Genomic DNA, 17,488 nt, shown 5'->3' with positions numbered 1-17,488 from the left:
AAAGGAGTCCAGGCCACTTGCCCTGCAGCAAGAGTTGAGCCAAGCCTGGCACCAGACCATTGTAGGGTAAAGTCCTCTGAGCCAGGCAGGGATCCCACGCGGCCTGGGGCCAGCGATGACGTTGCGAAAAGGGTACCTGGGACGGGGAAGCCTGGCGGGGAAGGGCTTCTCATCCACTCACATAAAAGTCACCATGGATGGCCCTGAGGCCACTGCGGAAGGTGGACACCACTCTGCACACCACAGAGGAGACAGAGAGGGGCACCTCCAGGCATCGAGTGCACATCGGAGGTGAAGAGCGAGGGGCCAGAGGTGAGAGGACAGAGGGCCTCGGGGTCCACGCGGTCTGTCCTCTGCATGCCTACAGCGCATGCTCTCTGAGGACCCCTCCACTCAACCAGAGGCAGGGGGCTGCCCTGGAAGGCTCATCCTTGGGTCTCCCTGACGTCCTCGCCTCCTGCAGGAGCAGAGATGAGGCCCAGGAGCGGAGCTTTTTGGGTGGCCTTGTGGCTGTGGGTCCTGTGGACACTGGGTGTGGCGTCGGACTCCAGGGGGACAGTGCCCAGGCGCTGCCTGCTGTCACACTACCGCTCGCTGGACCCCAGGGCGCTGGCAGCAGTCAAGGCGCTGAGGGACAGCTACGTGAGTGGGGACCGCCCTCCAGCCCTGCGCCCAGCCCTGAGCCCGCCAGCGCCCATCCTTGTCCCCAGCGCCCCTGCGACCTAGCGCTGAGCCTCGCCTCTGGGACTGTGCAGCAGGATTCTGAGCAGGACGCTCCCCAGAGCCCGAGCTCCAGCACCACCCAGGCTGGGCGCCAGCGGAGGGGTGCGTCGCGCTGGGCGGCGGGGAGTCACGGTGGCGGCGCTGGGCGGGGCCGAGGGAGCGCGGGGCACATCTCAGCCCCGACCCCGCGTTGCAGAGCTGCTGCGCCCAGGGGACCACGGGGGGAGCCACCTGGCCAGACCCGTGCCGCGTCCCCACATCCTCGCGGGCTCCGCGATTAGGTGTCAGCCTCACCTGACGCTTGTCCCGCAGGAGGAAGAGACCCTGAGCTGGAGGCCGCGCAACTGCTCCTTCCGCCCCCGGAGGGACCATCCGCGGCCCTCGGTGAGGACAGGTGCCTGGGAGGGGGCGCGGGGCGCTGGCGCGGCGACTCTAACTGCCATCGGGTCTCCACAGTCCTGTGCTGGGCTGCGCCACGTGGCCCGCAGCATCGCGGACGCCCAGGAGGTGCTGAGGGGCCTGCGACACCCGGAGATGCTCCCTGGCACCGATCAGACCCTGAAGCTGCTGGCGGAGGCGGGACGCGACCTGGAGACCTGCGTGAGTGACAGCGCGGATCTCAGCCTGCTTATGCCATGGAGCCCCACCGGTTTGCAGAGCTTTTCTGCTCCTTGGGACACCAGTCCCGATTCTCCTCCTCATGACACCCACCAAATCAGGGCTGGGTCGGCAGCAGGGAGGGTCACTGGCTGGTTAGGAGGATCTTTGTGGCCGGTGGCTGCCCCACTGACCCCAGTCGCCCCTGCAGCTCCAGCTGATCCCGCAGGGCTCCATGAGAAAGTCCCCCAGGACACCGCGGAGGCGTCACAAACCACGCAGAGCTGTGAGTGCAGCGGGCAGTGCAGGGCTCCCACCGAGGGGACAGCAGCGGGTGGAAAGATAACCAGGAGCCTGGGGGCGACGGGGCCCTGTCCAGGAGGTCCTGGGGAAGGACAGTCCTGACTCCTGCCGGCTTCCAGGACTCGCCTCGCTGCCATGAAGCCTCTGTCATCTTCAACCTGCTGCGCCTGCTCACGCGGGACCTCAGGCTGGTGGCGCACTCAGGACCCTGTGTCTGACCTGCTGGGCTTTGCTGGGATCCGAACCTGGAGCCACTGGATGTTGGGCCCTAGACCGGGCATGTCTCTTGGCCAATGGACGCTGAGGCTCCAGACACTGGCCCCACCAGGACCCACTGGCACCCGCTCTTCCCTGAGAGAAGTTGTGGGTCCCCAGGATGCGGGGCTTTATCGTGGATGAATGACCTCCAGTTATTCCAGTGGCTAGTAACGCAGAAGAGCCTTGAACTTGGGCACGACCCTCGCTGCCTTCAACACTGAGGTTGCCAGGAACCTCAACCCACTTCAGGAATCGTGTCCCTTGATTGGGACCCTGGAAGCCGCCTTGAGAGTCTGAATCTCTGAGTCTCTGACCGACATCCAAAGGGCCCCCATTCCTGAAGGAACTGGGGAGTGAAGGGCACCTGGTCCTGGATTAGTGTCTTCCCTGGACTCTGTTACATGTGTGTTCCTTGTACTGTGAAGTCCCTGTTAGCGCTCCTGACCCCTGTTGTTAATTTATTACAGTTCATACACAGTGTTGCCTTCCATCTTTTCTGTTCTGTGTTTTCATTTGGACTCGCCCTCGACAGCAAGAAGGACTGAATGCCCAGAATCGGGGGACAAGAGTGTCAATTCTGACCCTGCCATTCAATTAGAGCTACTCCAGGAAAGTGAGATCTGTGGGAGGCTCAGTCTCCCCATCTGCACAGAGAGGGCGACTGCTTCTCTTGCAAAGGAGCAGCACACCTGGAAGTGGTGTTTGTAAGGTCCTTGCTGACATCCTCGGGGTCTTCCCAAATGACCTCCATCAAAGAAGCCTGCGCACAGGTACAGAAATACTCGGATTAGTGCTCTTTGTCCAAACCAGGGGACTAGCCCTCCTGGCTGCCACCTGAAGCCTCCTCCCCAAGGCCATACAGCTCTTAAGGGCCTTGAGCTCCAGAGCGATTGCAGGTCACTGCCTGGTCTGACTGTCCAAGCATCAGGACAGGGCATGTGGATCAGTGGCAGAGCAGTGACCGGCACAGGCAAGGCCCTGGGTCCCATCCCCACACCACACACTCACACTCACACTAACAGACTCACACTCACACAGACAAAAGCAGTGTAGTGCCAAGGGATTTGCAATTTGTGACAATGTGCAGAATTTGCAGTGGGTACAGTGTCTCCTCCAGGCAGGATTAAGGCTCCTGTACTGGAAACTGAACTGGGAGGTGCATTGGGCATGTCCTGCTCTGATTTGGAAGCCGTTGTCTGAATCAGAGCTCAGAGAGTGTGACTGTGTATCCGTTTCCTGGAAGTGTGAATGAGGGACATAGGTTTTGGGATGGAGGCAAGTGTCACAGAGGACTGTCTTTTCTCACAGTCATGAGCTCTAGGTCCAGGAGACCCAACCACAAGGGAGACTGGATTGGCCTCCAAGTGTCAGAGGAAACACTCATAGTCTTGACCTCACTTCTTCCTTGCTGTGTGTCCTTAGGCAGGTCTCTTAACCTCTCTGAGATTCTGCAGTTTGCTACTTAATGCAAAAGGAGGCAAGCCACAGTGCTCCCTGGGTGCGAATGTGCATGTCCAGTGCCAGGTGAGATAAAGCATCTGGAGCAGAGCTGGACATGACAGGGCTCAGCACAAGGGGTGGCTCTCCTTCCCTGAGTGGGCTCCGTCCCTCATTCCCCTGGCTCTGTGCTCAGAGCCTCTCCTCAGGACCTGCCTGCTGCACACGCCCTGCTGTGCCCCTGCCTCTCCAGTTTTGTTTTGTGTTACTTGACACAGCACAGGGCAGCTGCCCAGTTGCCAATTGCCCCTGCAAGGAACAGTGCTCAGGAAGGACAGTTTCGAGTTCTTTCCAGGGCTCTGTCCCTGCCCTGCTCTGGGCAGCAGGTGGAGAGGGGTGGGGCGCTCAGGACTCCTCACTCTGGACCTTCCCTTCCTGAGCCTCCCCACCTACAGCCTCCACCCTGCCCCCTCCCCGCCCTGTGGGAAGCTGCAATCTTCAGGGCAGCCGCTCCCTGGGGAGCCCTGCCATCTCGTCCCTGCAGGGGACATCCTGCCCGAGGCTGGTCCCCATCTCTCTGTGCACCCCAGTCCTGGGTCCCTCCCAGCAGCCACCGGAACCCCTTCCTGTGACCTGGGGCCGCCCCAGGGCTGAGGGTTCCCTGGGAGTCTCCTGCCATGGCCAGGCTGAGTCCCTGTCCCTTTCCCTTTCGCTTCAGCTGCTCACCTGTGCGAGGCCCCGCCCCCGGGCTTCCCCAGCCTGGGCTCCCCTGGTGGCCAGCGCAGGCCTGGGCGCATTTTCGCTTTTCCTACATCAGCTGGGGCTGCCCTGAGCAGGGATAAAAGCTGCCCCATGGAGCTGCAGGGACAGTCCACCCTGCACCACGGGGACAGAAGCTGGGGACACTGCAGCACCCAGACCCAAGGACCTCGGGAGAGAGCCTGGACACAGCCGCAGGTGCACCCTGTGTTCCCATCGCTGACGGCCACCAGACCCGAGGATGAAGCTGGGTGAGCCCCACAGCGTGGCCCGGGTCACCATCCCCAGTGCCTCTGTCCTCGCATCCCCAGCCCCTGACCCTGTCCACTCGGGTTCCAGGCACGGCTGCAGGCTGCTGGCTCCTCCTGACGCTGACGTCTGCGGTGCTGACGAGGACACGGGCAGTTCCTGTGCCCAGTCCCCTCAGCGCCCACCCAGATGCCAGGGACTGTGACATGGCCCAGTTCAAGACTCTGGCCCCACGGGAGCTGCAGGCCTTCAGGAAGGCCAGAGACGCCTTTGTGAGTGTCCCTGTCCCTCCTGCCTGTGCCCTGGCCTCCTCCCTGGGCCTCCCCGTGCAGCTCTGTGGGTGGCCCTCAGCCTCCCTGCAGGGCTGGCCTCTGCCCTGTCCACCCTGGGCTCCCTCCCGCTCTGGCTGCTCTGGGGGACCTGAGGTCTCTCTCGCAGGGAGCCTGCCCTTCCCCTGAGGGAACCTGCCCTCTTCCTACCGTTGGCCCCTCCAGGCCCCTGCTGTGGTCCAGCCTTCGCCCTCCAGTGTGGGCTAACCTGTGCCCTTGCTCCCCAGGAGGAGTCCCACTTGCTCAAGGACCTCGAGTGCCGCTCCCCGCTCTTCCCCAGGCCCTGGGACCTGCGGCAGCTGCAGGTGAGCTGGCAGAGCCAGGCCAGCCTGGCCTCCGGGGCCCACTCAGCGCCTCCCAGGGACCCTGTCCTTCTCACCGGTCCCTCTCCCTCCCTGCCCACTGTCCCTCCCCAGTCCTGCCTGCCTGCTGTGCCCTCTCCCTGCCCCTCCCCCTCCTCTCCCTGCCCTCCCTCCCTGTCCCTCCCAGCTCTCTCAGGGAGACCTCTCACTGTCTCTGTCCCCCTCAGGTGTGGGAGCGCCCTGTGGCCTTGCAGGCAGAGCTGGCCCTGACGCTGCGGGTCCTGGGGACCATGGCCAACTCGACCCTGGGGGACGTCCTGGACCAGCCCCTTCACACGCTGGGCCACATCCAGTCCCAGCTGCAGGCCTGTGTGAGTCCTGGGGTCCTGGGCGGCTGGGTCATGGCTGTGACACCCGCATGTCCCCTGTGCCCCGGCCCACTTCACACGCCCTCCTCTGCCCACAGGCCCTGGCTCAGCCCACAGCAGGCCCCAGGCCCCAGGGTCGCCACCGCCACCGCCTGTCCCACTGGCTTCAGAGGCTGCAGCAGGCCCCCGAGAAGGTGAGTGGGTGTCAGAGGACGGAGGCTGGAGCAGCTGGCCCTGGCCACGGCAGCCACTGAGCCCCTTGTCCCCACAGGAGTCCCCCGCCTGCCTCGAGGCCTCTGTCACCTTCAACCTCCTCCGCCTGCTGATGCGCGACCTGAAGTGTGTGGCCAGTGGACACCTGTGCGTCTGACCCACACCCTGCTGAGCCGTCGAGGAATCTCAGGTCTCATCTGTCAGCGACGACACTCCTTAATTTATTGTCCCCAGCCCTCTACGTGGCCTTATTTATTTGTGTGACTCTCAGACTCAGATCCAATGAATTTTGTTTATTTTTCTACTTTTGTAAACATTGTGCAAATAAACGGCGAGTCCCAGGCTCTCCTGCGAGGCCCGTGTCCGTGTGTGTCCTGTTGGTGGCCATCTCTGTCTCCCCCACCTGCAGCTCCCCACAGCCCCTTGTCACCTGTCTGGGGTCTGCCGTGGGAGCCAGGGGGTCGGACTATGGGGTCCTGGTTTCCTGGGCAGAAGTCAGAGTGTCCCCTGGGCTGTCCTGGGACCCTGCAGGGAGCCCTCCCATTCGCGGGCAGGGGCCACAAGCTGCTCCCTGGTGCTCAGGACTGAGGCCTCTGCTGGCCCTGCAGCTTGATGGCAGCCTGGTCCTGGTCCTTGCCCCAGGGACACTGCCCCTCAGGGACCAGAGCTGTGCACCCGCCTGGAAAACAGTCCTAATGCTCCAGGAATCATGGCCGCCCTCCCCCTTTGAGGACAGCCCTGTGTCTGCCCTCACCTCTGGGATGTCATCGCTTACTGTCCTGGCCAGGATGGGAGGGGACCAGGACAGAGGTTCTATTTGATCTTCTCTCATCACCATAGATCTCTGGCCCCCCCCTTGTCAGGACTCCATGTAACCCCTTCCCCAGGTGTCCCCATGCTGACAGGAGGCTCAGTGTGGCACGCTGGGTCCCCAGCTTCCATAGTCACCCAGATCCTGTGTCCCAGGATTCTGTTCAGGGCAGTGGCCTGTGGCCCCTTGGCGGTGTTGGGCAGGTAATAGGTGACAACTGCCGTTGGTGAAGAAAGACGCAATTGGGGGCCCTTTGTCGGATTCCATGGTGACAACACACCACCACGGCCAAGGTCAGGCTGGCAGTGAGCTGGGACCTCGGGAGAGCTGCAGAGTGGCCCTGGGTGTGTGTGTCCCCCCCAAGTCGATGCCAGGGACAGCGTGTTTTAGTGTCCTAGGTCTTTGGTGTGTTCAGATGTGGTGTCCCTCCCAAGGTCACGTGTGAGACCATGCAGGAAGGTCTGGAGGAGAAATGGCTGGGCCACAGCCTTGGCCTCATCAGGGAATTAACCCCCTGAGGGATTAACTGAGGTCACTGGAGGCTGGGGGTGGCTGAAGGAAGCAGGGCACTGGGGACAGGGCTGGGGGATACACCTGGTGTCTGGGGAGGGGAGTCTGCTTCCTGAGCGTCCTGTGAGCTGCTTCCCTCCGCCACACCCTCTGCCCTGATGTCCAGCCTCCCCTGGAGACTGAGGAACCAGCCGGCTGTCCCCGGATTGAGACCTGGGAACGGTGAGCCCTCAGGTGAAGGTGTCCTGCTCTAGGACTGTTCTGGCTGGGTCCCTTCGGTCAACGTAGGGAAAACGCTGACAAAAACAGGCTTCAGGAACAGGGCAGACCAGGGGACTCAGAGGGACAGCCTTCACCGTTTCCCAGGTCTGGAGGCCGGAAGTCACACCTGGAGCTGTGGGCAGCCGGTTCCCTGTGACACCTGTAGTGGACCCGCCTTCCTCACCTTGTCCAGCTTTTGGAGTTTGTGGCCATCCTGGGCCTTCCTCAGAGGCACCCACAATGTCTGCCTCCGTTGTCCCACGGCCTCTGCTCCCCGGGGTCTTCCCTTCCTCTCTTCTTCCTTGACTTACAAGGACACCAAGGTTCAGGCCCCCTCCAATGACCTCATCTTAACTGCTCCCGTGTGCAATGGCCCTGTCTCTAAATGGGGTCACCCTCTGAGGTACGGGGGTTAGGACTTCCCCACACACTATGGGGGACATAATCCAACCCAGGAGACGTGTGGACCTCAAGGGCAGAGTGATACGTGAAGTAAGTAGAAAGGGGCTTTTGATACTAATTATCTCTTATATCTAAGTTGTCCTAAGTGTCCTTTACATTTTAAATGGCTTCGTTCACATACAAACGCCCTCCTTGACCTTAACCCCTGGAGGGCAGAGGCGCACACCTGCAGCCCAGCTGCTGAGAGGCTGAGGCAGGAGGATTCCAAGTTGGAGGTTCCTCCCAGCAGCGCAGGGAGACCCCGTCTCCAAGTGATAAAGTGGGGGGCTCCCTGTGGACCCCGTGGCCAGGTGCCCTGGGTTCAGCCCCCAGGACAAACAGGAGCAGCAACAGCAACGACAAGTCAGGGAATGCGCCCTGGCTGTCAGGAGCTGCTCAAGGCAGCGCAGCACCCAGGTCCTGGGCCCCTTGGCAGAAGGGCTGAGGAACGGCTCTTGGACACCCCTGCTGTGACGCTGTAGGTCCCTCTCCCGGGGTCCCATCCCTCCTTCCCACCGGCCCTGGAAGCCTACTCAGGCTGCCTCCCGGGCGAGGGCACAGGGCTTCCTCTCAGGGCCTCTGACCACAGCCTGGGCCCTGCTCCTGGGTTTCTTTACTTGTGCAAATTCAGAGACCCCCCATGGCTGCCCACCTGTCCCCCCCCCCCCCCCCCCCCGCAGACGTCTGTTCTACCCCAGGTCTCCCGGGTCGGGCCCGCAGGCGGCCAGTCTGATCACGCTCTCCATCGCGACAATCGCATCTGCCTTCCCAGGACGTCCGTGTCACTGCCTGGCCTCCTGTCTCAGGTCCTCGCACGCCCACGGCCATCAGGGAGCCGGCTTCTAGGAGCATCCCCGAGTGCCCCTCCTGGCCCTGACGGAGCCACCTTGGGGTGTCTTGATGGTCTGGGTTCCCTTGTCCCCCTGGAAGTCAGAGGGTCACCCCCGAAACCCCTCTGTGGGCCCCAGAGCGGGAGGCCATCCAGCCCTATGGGACATTCCCAGCCTCACCCCCCTCCCACCCTCTTCCTGAGGTGCCACCAGGAAACCTGGGCTCCCAGTTCCCAGCCTCCATCGCCCCTGCTGGACTGGCACACGTTCTGTCATAGGAGAAGGCTCCATGCTGGTGACCTCTCTCTCACCCTCAGGATAAAGGTCAAATCTCGGGACCTGTCTGTGGGACAGAAGGGGAGCTTGGTCACCTGCCAGCGTAAAATCCGGCCCAGGCTGGATTATGGTCCCCCAGCTGTCCCAAAGATATGCTGAAGTCCTCATCCCCCACCTACAATGTGACCTTCTGTGGAGACGGTCTCTATATTGGCAATCAAGCAAGCAAAGCCATCAGGGTGGGCCCAATGCAGTGTGACTGGTGACCTCCCAGAGGGGGACCTATGCACCCAGACGTGGGCAGGGAGAGGCCCCGTGGAGATGGGGCTGAGCGGGAGGACACGGCTCCTGCCAGACCCTGGGATCCCGGCCATCCCCCTGCAGGCGAAGGAGGCCAGGGAGGTCCTCCCACAAGTCGCAGGGGGCTGGCCCTGAGTTTTGGCCTTCTGACCCCAGAACTGTGAGACAAATACCGTGACTTTGAGGCAGCTGGTCCTGGGTACTTTTCTCCCCCAGCCCTTGGAGACTGGAGCACCGGCTGCACCTTCTGCGCATCTTTATTGTGGAAAACTGTGGATCGGGGCTCAGAATCTGGAGTTTGGTTTTCCTCTGGGCCTGTAAAATCAGGCTCGGAGTCCTCCTCCTCCCGTTCCTTGACCAGCGACCATCTTGCTGACACTTTGCGCCCCTGCTGCTACTGACTGTTTATGCTGCAGTGTGCGGTGCCCTAGAGTAGAATGAGACGGCGCCTCCCAATAGTCTGGGATCTCCTTCACCTGGGGACCTGCACCGTCCTGTCTGCGACTGCCACTAGACTCCCTGGAGAGTTGGGCCAACTCTCATGAATCATCAGGATAAAGGTCAAATCTCGGGACCTGTCTGTGGGACAGAAGGGGAGCTTGGTCACCTGCCATGACCTCCTGCAAGGGGGCCCTCAGTATCAGGGACTCCCACAAGGGAGCCATTCATCAGTGCGGGGAACTCTGAAAGGGGGGGTAGTGTTTTTAAATCCCTGAGTGTGCGAGTGAGGAACTATTTGTGGCTCCCCGCGTGCACTACAGGATCCCAGGAAGCCCCCACCTGCGGTCCCGTGGTGACTTCCTAAGGCATAACACTGATTCACGTCCTATAATGGGACCTCTGGCCAAGCCCAGGGTTTCTGCGGGTTCACCTTCAGCCACGAAGCATCTAAACTTCCTTTGGGAAGGCGGCCAGGCTGGCGCTGTGTTTGACACCCGCCTCCCCTGCCTGTCTTGAGACACGGACCCTGGGTGTCACTTTAAATGCAAGCTGCCGTGGGACATACATGTTTTCCCGTTTCTTGCATTCTAGAATTCTTCCTTATTCAGTTCCTCTCTAAACGGCTTTCTCTTCTCTCCAGATGGGCACAGGGAAGAAAAATGGAAAGATCCCAAATATGCAGATTTTCTTTTTCTTTTCTTCTTTTTAAAATATTTTTTAGTTGTAGATGGACAGAACGCCTTATTTTATTTGTTTATTTTTATGTGGTGCTGAGGATTGAGACCAGAGCCTCTTCACATGTGCTAGACAAATGCTCTGTCACTGAGCCACAACCCCAGCCCAAGTTTTTTTTTTTCTTAAAACCTTTTTCTGAGGATTTCATAGGCTCCCACATTCTTTTTTTTTAATTCTAATTTGTTATATATGACAGCAGAATGCAATATATAGTACACAAATAGAGCACAATTTTTCATGTCTCTGGTTGTACACGAAGTAGAGTCACACCATCCATACATGTACTTAGGGTAATGGTGTCCGTCTCATTCCACCGTCTTTCCTAACCCCACTCCTCCCCTTCCCCTCCATCCCCTCTGCCCTATCTAGAGTTTGTCTAGTCCTCCCACGCTGCCCCTCTCATCCCCTTTATGAATCAGACTCCTTATATTAGAGAAAACATTTGGCATTTGGTTTTTTGGGATTGGCTGACTTCACTTAGCATGATATCCTCCAACTCCATCCATTTACCTGAAAATGCCATGATTTTATTCTCTTTTAATATTGAGTAATATTCCATTCTGTATGTGTGTGTATATGTATGTGTATATATATATATATATATATATATATATATATATATATATATATATATATATATCACAGTTTCTTTATCCATTCATCTACTGAAAGGTATCCAGGTTGGTTCCACAGTTTAGCTATTGTGAATTGTGCTGCTATAAACATTGATGTGGCTATGTCCCTGTAATATGCTGTTTTTAAGTCCTTTGGGCATAGACTGAGGAGAGGGATAGCTGGGTCAAATGGTGGTTCCATTCCCAGTTTTCCAAGGAATCTCCACACTGCTTTCCATATTGGCTGCCCCAATTTGCAGTCCCACCAGCAATGTAAGAGTGTGCCTTTTCCCCCACATCCTCGCCAACACTTAATTGTTGTTGGTGTTCTCAATAGCTGCCTTTCTGACTGGATATTAAGAGATGTGCCTGTGGTAAAAATTTGCTCCCATTCTGTAGGCTCTCTATTCACTTCACTGTTTCTTTTGCTGAGAAGAAACTTTTTAGTTTGAATCCATCCCACTTATTGATTCTTGATTTTAATTCTTGTGCTTTTATAGCAGTCTTATTAAGGAAGTCGGGCCTAATCCAACATGATGGAGATTTGGGACTACTTTATCTTCTAATAGGCGCAGGGTCTCTGGTCTAATTCCTAGGTCCTTGATCCGCTTTGAGTTGAGTTTCGTGCATGGTGAGATACAGGGGCTTAATTTCATCTTGTTGCACGTGGATTTCCAGTTTTCCCAGCACCACTTGTTGAAGAGGCTATCTTTTCTCCAATATATGTTTTTGGCACCTTTGTCTAATACAAGATAACTGTAATTACGTGGGTTTGTCTCTGTGTCCTCTATTCTGTACCACTGGTCTACCAGTCTATTTTGGTGCCAATACCATGCCATTTTTGTTACTGTTGCTCGATAGTATAGTTTAAGGTCTACTGTAGTGATGTCGCCTGCTTCACTCTTCTTGCTAAGGATTGCTTTAGCAATTCTAGGTCTCTTATTTTTCCAGATGAGTTTCATAAATGCTTTTTCTATTTCTATGAGGAATGTCATTGGGATCTTGATTAGAATTGCATTCAATCTGTATACTGCTTTTAATAGTATGGTCATTTGGACAATATTAATTCTGCCTATCCAAGAACAAGGGAGATCTTCCCATCTTCTAAGGTCCTCTTTAATATCGTTCTTTAGCGTTCTATAGTTTTCATTGTAGAGGTCTTCCACCTCTTTCATAAAAATACGGAACACTTCACGAATTTGCTTGTCATCCATGCGCAAGGGCCAATCTAATCCTCCCTGTATCGTTCCAATTTTAGTATAGGTGCTGCTAAAGCAAGCCCACTCCCACATTCTGGGCTGACTCTAATCTGATCCAAAGTGCACTCTATGGTGATAAAGTTGTTGTATGCGCACCTTCTCTAGAGTAATTAATTACAGCCATGTCGTTTGGGGGTCTTTGTCTTTTCCTGAGCTCAAGTGTATTTTTTAATGACAAATTCACCTTTTCTCCTGAACCGTTAGTCTTGTTGTCTAACTGAAGTTTTTTGCCCTCTGTATTTCTTTCTGCTGTCTTGGCTCAGAGCAGTCGTTCAAGGGTTAACTCTCATCTACACGAGAGAAAGAAGGAGCCCTTCTCCTTTGAAGAGCAGGAAAAGGAACAGTGAGAGTAAATCTGCCTCCACAAGGATGAAAGGACAGCTGAACCTTTGACTTCAGCATCCACCATGACTAAGAAGACTTTATTCCGAATGTTCCCAATTTCACAGGCTCTATTTTAATTTCTAAAGGGCTCAGTCTGACAGTCTGTATAAGAAACCCTTATAGCTCTTTTGAATCCTATCTGGGGAAGTCATACCTGGCAAAAAGCTATAAAAATTTTTGTTTTCTGCTAATTTCCATGTCTCTGTGTGCACACCTGCGTATTCTAAGTTGTGTCTACTTGTGTGCTTGTGTCTGCATCATGTACATGGTACCGAAAGTTGGCACGTGGATAAAGAGTGCTCACACCATTAAAAATGGACCCAAATACCTTTCAGTTCAAGGGACTTAAAATGGTTAAAGAGATAAAACATTTTTTTTAAAGAAAACAAAAGCCTTTAAAATTACAAACACACACAAATTGTTTTCCAGGTGATCGGCCACAAAGGGTGTTATTTTCTATAAAGTGTTTAAAGTGTACTGTGCTTTGCTTCTAGGATTTTTTTCCTCCACAGAAAAGGATGGCTTAAAATGTCCACTAAACTTGGTTTTCATGAGTAACCCAAGTTGAAAATGGGTGAATCAGATTTAATGTAAATGGGGTAAACATTGTAAATGTGGGTTTTTTTAATTGTTGGCCAATGGCCTGTGTAACTCTACATCATGTACAACCAGAAGAATGAGAAGTTATACTCCATTTCTGTATGATGTGTCCAAATGCATTCTACTGTCATGTGTGACTACTTAGAACAAATTAAAAAATGCAAATGGTAAAAAAAAATTGTTGGTCAATGGTAAGAGAGTTTAAGATTGCTTTTTTTTTTTTCTGAGTCTTCACTTACAGCAAGATGACTAAGGTTTAAAATTCTACTTTCAGGGCTGGGGTTGTGGCTCAGTGGTAGAGCGCTTGCCTCGCATGTGAGAGGCCCTGGGTTCAATTCTCAGCACCACATAAAAATAAATGAATGAAATAAAGGTTCATCAACATCTAAAAAAATATTTTTTTAAAAAAATTCTACTTTCATGTATGTTTTATATACAAGGATTAAAAGAAGGAAAAATAATTCAAAAGATGATAAAATACTGTTGTTTTATTTGGACCTAAGAAGCATTCGATATTCTGACTCAAACTTTAGGCCCCTCAAGGCCAACACTCCTGGATTCTGACTCTGGGAAGGGTGTCACCAATGAGGGGGAAGCATCTGGGCCAGCTGCAGGGGCTCCCCCTCCCCACCTGCCCTGCACCCTTCACTCTCCAAGAGAAGGAAAAATCTGCATGTGCAAGTTTGTCTGTTTTAAAGGTTCCCGCCTGTCAGCCCTGGTTTTGGTGATCTCTTGTTTTTCTTATCTGTTACCTGCCCTTTACAACGTGGCATATTACATTGATCTCTTTAAAAAATCTTAGCTGGGGTGGGGATGTGGCTCAAGCGGTAGCACGCTTGCCTGGCATGCATACGGCCCGGGTTCGATCCTCAGCACCACATACAAATGAAAATGTTGTGTCCGCCGAAAACTAAAAAATAAATATCAAAGAATTCTCTCTCAATCTCTCTCTCTCTCTCTTAAAAAAAAGTAAAATAAAGATATTGTGTCCACCTATAACTAAAAAGAAAGAAAGAAATATTTTTTTAAAAAATGGTGCCACGAGGCATTGCCTCTAATATGCAAGGATAGTGGGACACCAAAAAAAGAGAGGAAGGAAGGAAGGAAGGAAAGAAAGAAAGAAACGGGGGGGGGGGGTTGTTTTACAAGAGTTAAATCCTTTCAACCTGGTGCTGTGTCTCAGCCTGGCCCCAGGCAGCTGCAGATCACCTGGCTGGGGGCTCCTACATTGAGTATCAGTAACCTGGTATAAGAAAAAGGCTCAAAAGGAGAACCTGGCACAACTGACAGTGGGGAACTCACTGAAGATCGATGACATTATGATAAAGATAAGGGAGACAGGTCAGGCTCAAGAATAACCTGTGCTGGGGCTGGGGCCGGGGCTCAGTGGCAGAGCACTTGCCTCACACATGTGAGGCCCTGGGTTCCATCCTCAGCACCACATTAAAAACAAATACAATAAAGATAGTGTGTCCATGTATGACTAAAACAATATTTTTTAAAAAATATATACTGCCACAGTCCAGCTGCAGCAAACTAACCCGGGGGTGACGAACAACTTGTGTAGATTGATGCAGCAGGAGTGGGAGCCATTTAGTGCAGGACAGGAGCAGTATTTATACATTCCACACAGCTTATCTAATTAGCATAAACTAGATACATCAGTCAACCAATAAGGAATCTCCACACTTAATGGCTCGCTTTTGTTACTTCTCAAACCACTCCCTCTGGCATTTTGCCAGGCACCATCCAGACTTGTTTACGAACTCTTAACATTCCCCTGGCAAAATGCCAGGTGTTATTTTGACTTGTTTACAGACTCTAACAATATACCCTGTGCTCCAACCTCTTGACTGCAACTTGGGAGAAAAAGATTAAAGCACAGTTTTTGTATATATTACATTGTCTGAACCCGCTCCTGGGATGAAATTTGTAATTTGTTGTGTGAATAAAATGCACAGATAACATTCATTAGGATTGATTCAGAATATGAATTTAAGACAGGGTCAGTTCCCCTCCCTCTCAGCCTTTCTCCAGGACCCTCATTAACCCTCATTAACCCTGGGTTCCTACTTTTTTTTTTTTTTTTTGCTAATATTTTTTAGTTGTCAGTGGACCTTTATTATTTATTTATTTATATGTGGTGTTGAAAATCGAACCCAGGGTCTCACATGTGCTAGGAAAGTGCTCTGCCACTGAGCCACCACCCCAGCCCAAGGGTCCCTACTTTTTGGATTGTTAATAGCTGCCCTGGGAGTCCGACTACCCCCTCTTGAAATATAGCAGATACCTGTGAAAAGGGCCCTTTCTTCTTCTTCTTCTTTTTTTTTGAGAGAGAATTTTTTTAATATTTATTTTTTAGTTTTCGGCGGACACAACATCGTTGTTTGTATGTGGTGCTGAGGATCGAACCCGGGCCGCACGCATGCCAGGCGAGCGCGCTACCGCTTGAGCCACATCCCCAGCCCCGGGCCCTTTCTTCTTCTGTGTCTCTGTGCACATGTTCGTGTTAGAGACCCAGCACGAGGCCTTCAGCCGCATACATCAGGAATTTTTTAAAGCAAGAAAAAGCCCCAGTGATAGGAAGGGCCCACGACGACACCAAATAACCTAGAGGTGGTGAGAGACTGGATCAGGCTCAGAATTTGGATTTTGTGTTCCTCTGGGGCTGCCGGCGTGAGATACAGTCTGGCGTTTTCTCTTCCTTTCCGAGGCCTGTTGCTGCTTCTCGACCAGTTTCTGCAGCACCTTTACAGAGTACCCAAGTGCAGGCCCCCGGCACGCTGATGTCCCTGGGCCCTGACACTAGACCTTTCCTGGCCCTGTGATCCCTCGTGGTCTATTTCCTTGTTCCCTTCGCAGAGGCCGCACATCCCCAGTGAGGTTTGGGGGAGCACTGACCTTTACTAAAATTGTCCTTGGGAAGTGAACATTGTCACATTGTCATGGAGCTGAAGAACAGGCCTCCAAAGCTGTCCCTGTCCTTTTACCCACTACACGAGCTTATACACATTTCTTTATTCAGGGAAGAAAATTTTGAAGCTCACCAAGTCAATGATTTTTTTTTTTTTTTTTTTTTGCTACCAGGGTTTGATACCTGAGCCACATCCCCAGCCCTTTTTATTTATTTATTTATTTTAATTTTGAGACAGGCTTCTGCTAAGTTGCTTAGGACCTCGCTAAGTTTCTGAGACTGGCTTAGAACTTGCGATCCTCCTGCCTCAGCCTCCTGAGTCCATGTGCGCCGCTGTGCCTGGTCCAAGTTAAGAATTTTGAGGAGGAAAGATCATGCTGAATTGCCAGGGGGCAGTCACGGGGATCTCAAGGAGAGAAGAAGTAGCACACACACAGGAGACACTGGGAACACACAGCAGAGAGCCCTGAGGGTGGAGGGCAGGGACCACCGCCAAGGAACACGGGGGACCCCCAGGGCCAGTGGGCGAGAAAGTGGTTGTGCCCTGGGAGCCCCCAGGCGTGGGGCCCTCCCTCCAGCTGCACTTGGACTGGGGCCCCTGGATGCTGAACCAGGATTTGTGGCCCCAGGACTTCAGGGACAGCCTGGCGACATGTAAGCCAACACACATGGAAGAGCCAGAAATGAAGGTGACGGTCTGCTTGGCGTCACGGTCATCTGAAGTCCTTGCCAGATCACCCAGCTGGGGACACCTCCAGTTCTGACTAGGGGGACATAGCTGCTCCTGCAGGCCCAGGGGGCTCTGGGAGTGGAGGTTGTCACTGCTCTGACCCCGTGTCCCCAAGGCAGTTCTCCAGGTCCCCCAGGGGCAGGGGCCCTGGTGGCTGGGAGTCACCCTTCGTGGGGCTCTACCGCTCTGAAGACGCTCTCCCGTGTCCTCTTCCTCTAGGACCAGCACGGACCTGGGGTCCCTCTGACGTGATGGCACTGCATCTCCTGAGCCTCTCAGTGTCTCTGAGAATCAGCGTCTCGGCCAGAGCCATCGGGTCCCAGGGTCCTTGCTCAGTTTCCCCGAGTTTCTCCAGCACCAGGGATTCTGTCCCTCGCTGCCTCCTCTTGCCAGTGTCCCACCCCTGCCACCAGGGTGACGGCTCTCTCCATTGCGCCACTGAGCACGGCAGGGACAGTATGCTCCACCTGTCTCCATGCGCGGGTCCCCACGGCCAGCCCAGCAGCCAGTGATCCTGTTCCTGAGGCTCAGAGCCAAGTCCACTGGGACCTCTTTGGGGAGGAAGGCCGAGGCCTGGCTCCTGGGAGCGCTGAGGGGCAGCTGCAGGCAGAGCTCCGAGGAGGCGTTTTCAGGGGACACCTTGCAGGGACGTGAGGGGCCACAGCAGAGGGTCCAAGGTTCTTCCAAGTGCAGCTGGGCCCTTCCCCCACTGCGGAGCTCTGCAGCTGAGTGGCCCCAGAGCTGTCCCTCCTGCAGCCGTTTCAGGGGCTCTAGTCCCTTGGTGGCAGCTGACACTGGCCATGGGCTGTCCACTTGGAAGGGACTAGATTGAGGCGAGGCACTT

The 17,488-nt window shown here is 54.5% G+C and overlaps 2 protein-coding genes and 2 non-coding genes across 4 annotated transcripts; 3 read left to right on the top strand and 1 right to left on the bottom strand.

The window, feature by feature from the left end:
- Positions 1-197: 197 nt before the first annotated feature.
- On the top strand, positions 198-1,841 carry LOC139702650 (interferon lambda-4-like). The gene is made up of 6 exons (XM_071604180.1): positions 198-312; positions 464-642; positions 1,036-1,107; positions 1,180-1,323; positions 1,532-1,606; positions 1,743-1,841. Exons 1-6 carry the CDS (start codon positions 198-200, stop codon positions 1,839-1,841), a joined length of 684 nt encoding a protein of 227 aa, XP_071460281.1.
- A 2,477-nt stretch (positions 1,842-4,318) lies between these two features.
- Positions 4,319-5,695, top strand: LOC139702649 (interferon lambda-3-like). The gene is made up of 6 exons (XM_071604179.1): positions 4,319-4,328; positions 4,417-4,598; positions 4,883-4,960; positions 5,185-5,328; positions 5,424-5,519; positions 5,597-5,695. The coding sequence occupies exons 1-6, from the start codon at positions 4,319-4,321 to the stop codon at positions 5,693-5,695; spliced, it is 609 nt and encodes a 202-aa protein (XP_071460280.1).
- A 6,237-nt stretch (positions 5,696-11,932) lies between these two features.
- LOC114082624 (U6 spliceosomal RNA) lies at positions 11,933-12,035 on the bottom strand. Its single transcript, XR_003581004.2, has one exon. It is a non-coding gene; the product is annotated as a U6 spliceosomal RNA (small nuclear RNA).
- Positions 12,036-13,277: 1,242 nt separating this feature from the next.
- On the top strand, positions 13,278-13,350 carry Trnaa-cgc (transfer RNA alanine (anticodon CGC)). Its single transcript has one exon. It is a non-coding gene; the product is annotated as a tRNA-Ala (tRNA).
- The last annotated feature ends 4,138 nt before the right edge of the window (positions 13,351-17,488 follow it).

Source organism: Marmota flaviventris, chromosome 18 (genome assembly GCF_047511675.1).
Source record: "Marmota flaviventris isolate mMarFla1 chromosome 18, mMarFla1.hap1, whole genome shotgun sequence".
In the NCBI taxonomy this organism is placed as follows: domain Eukaryota; kingdom Metazoa; phylum Chordata; class Mammalia; order Rodentia; family Sciuridae; genus Marmota; species Marmota flaviventris.
Note: the sequence above shows the minus strand (reverse complement) of the source record. Positions and strands in the feature narration are given on the sequence as shown.

Bases quoted from the DNA above. Each gene is read 5' to 3' on its own strand.
- LOC139702649 (XM_071604179.1), top strand. The intron at 4,961-5,184 runs GTGAGCTGGCAG...TGTCCCCCTCAG, and splicing joins GGGACCTGCGGCAGCTGCAG to GTGTGGGAGCGCCCTGTGGC. The intron at 5,520-5,596 runs GTGAGTGGGTGT...TTGTCCCCACAG, and splicing joins TGCAGCAGGCCCCCGAGAAG to GAGTCCCCCGCCTGCCTCGA.
- LOC139702650 (XM_071604180.1), top strand. From the start codon at position 198: ATGGCCCTGAGGCCACTGCGGAAGGTGGACACCACTCTGCACACCACA. The intron at 1,108-1,179 runs GTGAGGACAGGT...GGGTCTCCACAG, and splicing joins GGGACCATCCGCGGCCCTCG to TCCTGTGCTGGGCTGCGCCA. The intron at 1,324-1,531 runs GTGAGTGACAGC...TCGCCCCTGCAG, and splicing joins GACGCGACCTGGAGACCTGC to CTCCAGCTGATCCCGCAGGG.